Genomic DNA, 4,889 nt, shown 5'->3' on the forward strand with positions numbered 1-4,889 from the left:
GGAGTGCTGTGCCACCTGGTGCCGACAAGAAAGCCGAGGCTGGGGCTGGGTCAGCAACCGAATTCCAGTTTAGAGGCGGATTTGGTCGTGGACGTGGTCAGCCACCTCAGTAAAATTGAAGACGATTATTTTGCATTGAATAAATTTACAGCCAAAAAACCTTAAAAAAAAAAAAAAAAAAAAAGACACAACTCCTGGACAGGTTTGTGGACACATCTGGAGAACATGAACCTCCTTTGCAGCCAGGTTGGGAGAGAAATAAGAAAGGGAAAGAAGTAGGGGTGGGGGTGGAGCCACCAGAGAGAAGAGCAGGCTGAAGTGCTGCACCAGGGGCACTGCTGGGCACAGAGCACAAGCTGCAGGACCTGGGAGCATTGCTACTTGGCCTCATTGTGTTGTGACAACCTGGTTGCAAAGGAGGTCACCATCACCACTGCCAGCATACCAGGCACAGCAGGGGCAGCTCCTGGGTGTGAGGCAAGCCTGGCATCTCTTGGAAGTACAATCTTCAGGTCACTTTGGAAAAGGAGGGGCCAGAAGATGCCAGACATCTTCCATAGAGGTGAGATTTGAATCCAGCACCCCGTGTAGTGCCACCAGAGTCCCTAACTAAAGGTACCCGAGGTCCATATTACAACTACTTGATTAAAGAACAGGTTTATTGGTGACCTGAAGGTGCCAAGGTCTCCTTTGTGACCCTCACTCCCAGGTGGTATCAGCCTGCAAGGCCCTCTGTGGGTAGAAAAGCCAATCACACGATTCATGGGCATTCCTGGCAAGAGGTCAGATCTCTCTACTCCTAATTCGAAAAATTCCAAATCCTGATTTCAGTGTCAGCGGCAAGGTCATGGGGCTTGGGAGGCTGGCGAGTTGCTCAGCAACATCTGTGGGGCTGTGCACACGAAGTAGAGGCCAGGAAGGCCACAGGAAAATTGCCCCAAAAGTTTCCAAGAAGGTTTACGCTTGGGCAGGGCATAGAACCTGGCCCTGAGATTGCACTTTGGGTATGATGCGGTCAGTCACCGAGCAGGCCTGGGGAGCAGAGAACCTGCCCACTTGCCCTGGGCATGCCAAGGCTCCATGGTCTAGGCTCAGTGGTGCCATCACAGCCTGTCACATGTCCCAGCTCCTCACTGCTGGGACATCTCCAGGTTCTTGACGGGATACAGGTACCACATCACTACCCCTGAAGGGTTGATGATCACTGTGAAGTTGGTTTCAACTCGGAGGCCACTGATGATGTCACCTGAGTAGACGTCCTGGGCCTGCAGTGGGGAGGGACATCACCAATGCCACCATGAGAATGGCTGCACAGAGACCCCCCCTAGAGGATGTAGAAGCCTTCTTCCTGGACTTTGGCCTGTCTGTGCTGGGCTTCCAGTATGCCCTACAGAAGTGGGAGCCCTGAATCCCCATCACTTCTCCACCAGCAAATCCAACAGATGCCCAAGCACAGGCAGTGGAGAAAGCCCCAGCCCATGGAAAACTGTGAGGAATGTGCTAGTAAGGGCTGATCCTTGGGAGGGAGGAGTACAGCCCTAGAGGCTAATGGGATTCATATTTATATGCAGTAGTTCTGTTTGCATAGGTTGAAAACACTGGTGCAGAGCACGGCACTGGCTGCAGCTCTCAGTGCCTGCAGCTCCCCATGGGCACCTGCCAGAGGCCTTAAGCCCACGGCTCAGGGGAGGCCATATGTGAACAACCACCCCCCACAATACCCTCCCACGGAAATCTGAAGCCCAGGCGGATGGCTGCAGGCAGCCGGGTGCTCACCTCGTATGTCACAGACCCGGTGAAGTTCAGCTGGCCAAGGGAGGAGTGGTAGTGATAAGGCATATCGGTCCTGCAGCTGAAGAAGACTAAGGTGCTGGCCTTGTTGGACAGAGGCCGCATGTACACTTCGATAAGAGATTTTTCCTGGGCACAGAAGATGGCTACTGGCTGGGGTCCCTTGCTCAGACAGGACCTACCATTGCCTCCCTGGCCCTCCCTGAGTTCTGGGTCCCCCAGTTCACAGCTCCATATCACACAGGCTTAGGGAGGATGCCACAGGCCTTTAGCACCCCAGCTTATCTAACCCTACCTGCCTGCCTTTCCTGACTCAGCAGATACTCATCAACACCTACTCTGAGCCCAACCCCTATGCTAGCACACAGACAAATGCTGCATGAGGCCCTGCCCCAGAAGCTCATAGGACAATGGGAGGGATAAACGCAGAAACAGGGAAGCAACGACAGTACAGTGCGTGAGTGCCGGCCCCAAACAGCTGCCAGTGCTGGCCTAGAGGGTGCTGTCCAGTGGGAACAGTGATCTCTGTTCCAGAGTGGAGAGTGGAGCTGCATGTGAACTGCCATCCTCCAGAAGGTTCTCCAGGCCCAGCTCCACCATCAGCCCCTCTGGCAGGGAATTGTTACTTCCTCTGGGCATCACCAGTTCTATGGGTGCCTTCTGTAGTTCTGTAGGTTTCGTTTTACCAGAGTCCAGGATTTGGTAAAGAGCAAAGGCAGCCAAGGCACAGTGGCTCACGCCTCCTGTAATCCCATTACTTTGTGAGGCCAAGGCCAGTGGATCACCTGAGGTCGGGAGTTTGAGACTAGCCTGGCCAACATGGTGAAACCCTGTCTCTACTGAAAAAGAATACAAAAAAAAAATTAGCCGGGCTTGGTGGTACACATCTGTAATCCCAGCTACCTGGGAGGCTGAGGCAGGAGAATTGCTTAAACCTGGGAGCCAGAGGTTGCAGTGAGCTGAGGTGGTGCCACTGTACTCCAGCCTGGGCTACAGAGTGAGACTCCATCTCAAAAAAAAAAAAAAAAAAAAAGCAAAGGCTTTGAGGTGACGCTGAAGTCCAGTCTTGTTTGTAGCAACTGTGTAGCCTTGAGATACAGTTACTCAGACTCTCGAAGTTTCAGTTTTCTCATTTGTAAAATGGCAAGATACCTACCTTGCTGAGAAAAGGTATCTAAAACTCCCAGCACATAGTAGGTACTCAATAAATAGCAGCCACTAGTAGTCGTTGTATTCCTTGGCTGTAACAGCTTCTCCTGGCCGGGTGCAGTGGCTCATGCCTGTAATCCCAGCACTTTGGGAGGCTAATGCAGGTGGATCACCTGAGGCCAGGAGTTCGAGACCAGTCTGACATGGTGTCTCTACTAAAACTACAAAAATGAGCTGGGCGTGGTGGCAGGCGCCTGTAGTACCAGCTACTCAGGAGGCTGAGGCACAAGAATTACTTGAACCTGGGAGGTGGAGATGGCAGTGAGCCGAAATTGTGCCACTACACTCCAGCCTGGGTCACAGAGTGAGACCCTGTCTCAAAAACAAACCAGCTCCTCCTGCTCTGGAGGGAAGCCCAAGTTCTCCGCAGGCCATTACGGGTGTATAGAAGCCCTGTGCCTCACCCTTCCTGTGTGCACTTACATGGCTGATGCCTCTCATCCCCGACTCCCTTGAGCTGTCCTGCTCAGCCCTGCTCTCACCCAGCAAGAGGAGGAGAGTTGGAGCAGCTCCTAGCACAGTCCTCAACAATCATAAGCAACCAGAAGGGTGAGCCCTGGTTGGGGACTGGGCAACTCCTGTACCTCCCCAGGTGTTGCCCCCAGGGAGGCTGGCAGCCTTTCTCTCAGGAGAGCCCAGTTCCTCAGCCCTCCCCTTCCTTCCCTGCACACCCCAGTACCTTGTGAATCCTGCGTCCCTGGATGCCTAAGGGATCCTGGTTGATTTTGATCATGAGTGGATTCTGCAGAATGTCCATGTTCTGGGCGGAGATGGTACGCAGGTCTGTGGACATCAAGAGGGGGGCTGCCAGCACCGTCCACAGGGCCATCTGGGCCCGGGATTGCTCTAAGCTGAGACCGAAGTTTCCAATGAGCAGCTGGGGGCAGAGAAGAGGAGTAGTCAGCTCTGATCTCCTCAGGGAGGTAGACACAGGGACCATCCCCAAACTTGTAGCCGAGGAAGAGCAATTAGGGATTAGGGAAGGATGGCTGCATGTGGAGGAGGCCTGGTTCAGCAAACGCCATTCCCCAGCCCTGTGGCCTTGGGGGAGTTAAGTTACTTTCCATCTGAGCATCAGCTTTTATTTTCCATCAAGAACATGGAGTCGGTGGTAGGGAGGTGGGCAGATGGCCAGATGAGGTGTCGCATACTTGTAATCCTAGCACTTTGGGAGGCTGAGGCAGGTGAATCACTTGAGCCCAGAAGTTAGAGACCATCCTGGCCAACATAGCAAAACCTCGTCTCTACTGAAAATATAAAAATTACCCAGTCGTGGTGGTACACACCTGTAATCCCAGCTACTTGTTCAAGCACAAGAATTACTTGAACCAGAAGGCAGAGGTTGCAGTGAGCTGAGATTGCACCACTGCACTCCAGCCTGGGCAACAGAGTGAGACTCTGACTCAAAAAACAAAAGGCCAGGTGTGGTGGCTCATGCCTGTAATCTCAGCACGTTGGAAGGCCAAGGAGGGCAGATCACCTGAGGTCAGGAGTTCAAGACCAGCCTGATCAACATGGAGAAACCCCGTCTCTACCAAAAATACAAAATTAGCCAGGCGTGGTAGTGCATACCTGTAATCTTAGCTACTTGGGAGGCTGAGGCAGGAGAATCACTTCAACCTGGGAGGCGGAGGTTGCGGCGAGATAAGGTCATGCCATTGCACTCCAGCCTGGGCAACAAGAGCACAACTCTGTCTCTAAATAAATAAATAGGCCAGGTGTGCTGGCTCACACCTGTAATCCCAGCACTTTGGGAGGCTGAGGCGGGCGGATCATGAGGTCAGGAGTTCAAGACCAGTCTGGCCAACATCGTGAAACCCCGTCTAGGGCCGGGCATGGTGGCTCAAGCCTGTAATCCCAGCACTTTGGGAGGCCGAGACGGGCGGATC

The 4,889-nt window shown here is 53.2% G+C and overlaps 1 protein-coding gene across 1 annotated transcript in view; it reads right to left on the minus strand.

The window, feature by feature from the left end:
- Positions 1-641: 641 nt before the first annotated feature.
- NAGA (N-acetylgalactosaminidase, alpha-) overlaps positions 642-4,889 on the minus strand; it is an 11,773-nt gene continuing 7,525 nt past the window's right edge. The window contains exons 8-10 of the mRNA XM_011945107.1: positions 3,680-3,877; positions 1,777-1,920; positions 642-1,265 (exon numbers count right to left, since the gene is read on the minus strand). Coding sequence (XP_011800497.1) covers positions 1,131-1,265; positions 1,777-1,920; positions 3,680-3,877 — 477 coding nt within the window. The 3' untranslated portion in view covers positions 642-1,130. The remainder of the gene's footprint in view (positions 1,266-1,776; positions 1,921-3,679; positions 3,878-4,889) is intronic.

The sequence above is a fragment of the Colobus angolensis genome, unplaced genomic scaffold (assembly GCF_000951035.1).
Source record: "Colobus angolensis palliatus isolate OR3802 unplaced genomic scaffold, Cang.pa_1.0 Scaffold239, whole genome shotgun sequence".
Lineage (NCBI taxonomy): Eukaryota > Metazoa > Chordata > Mammalia > Primates > Cercopithecidae > Colobus > Colobus angolensis.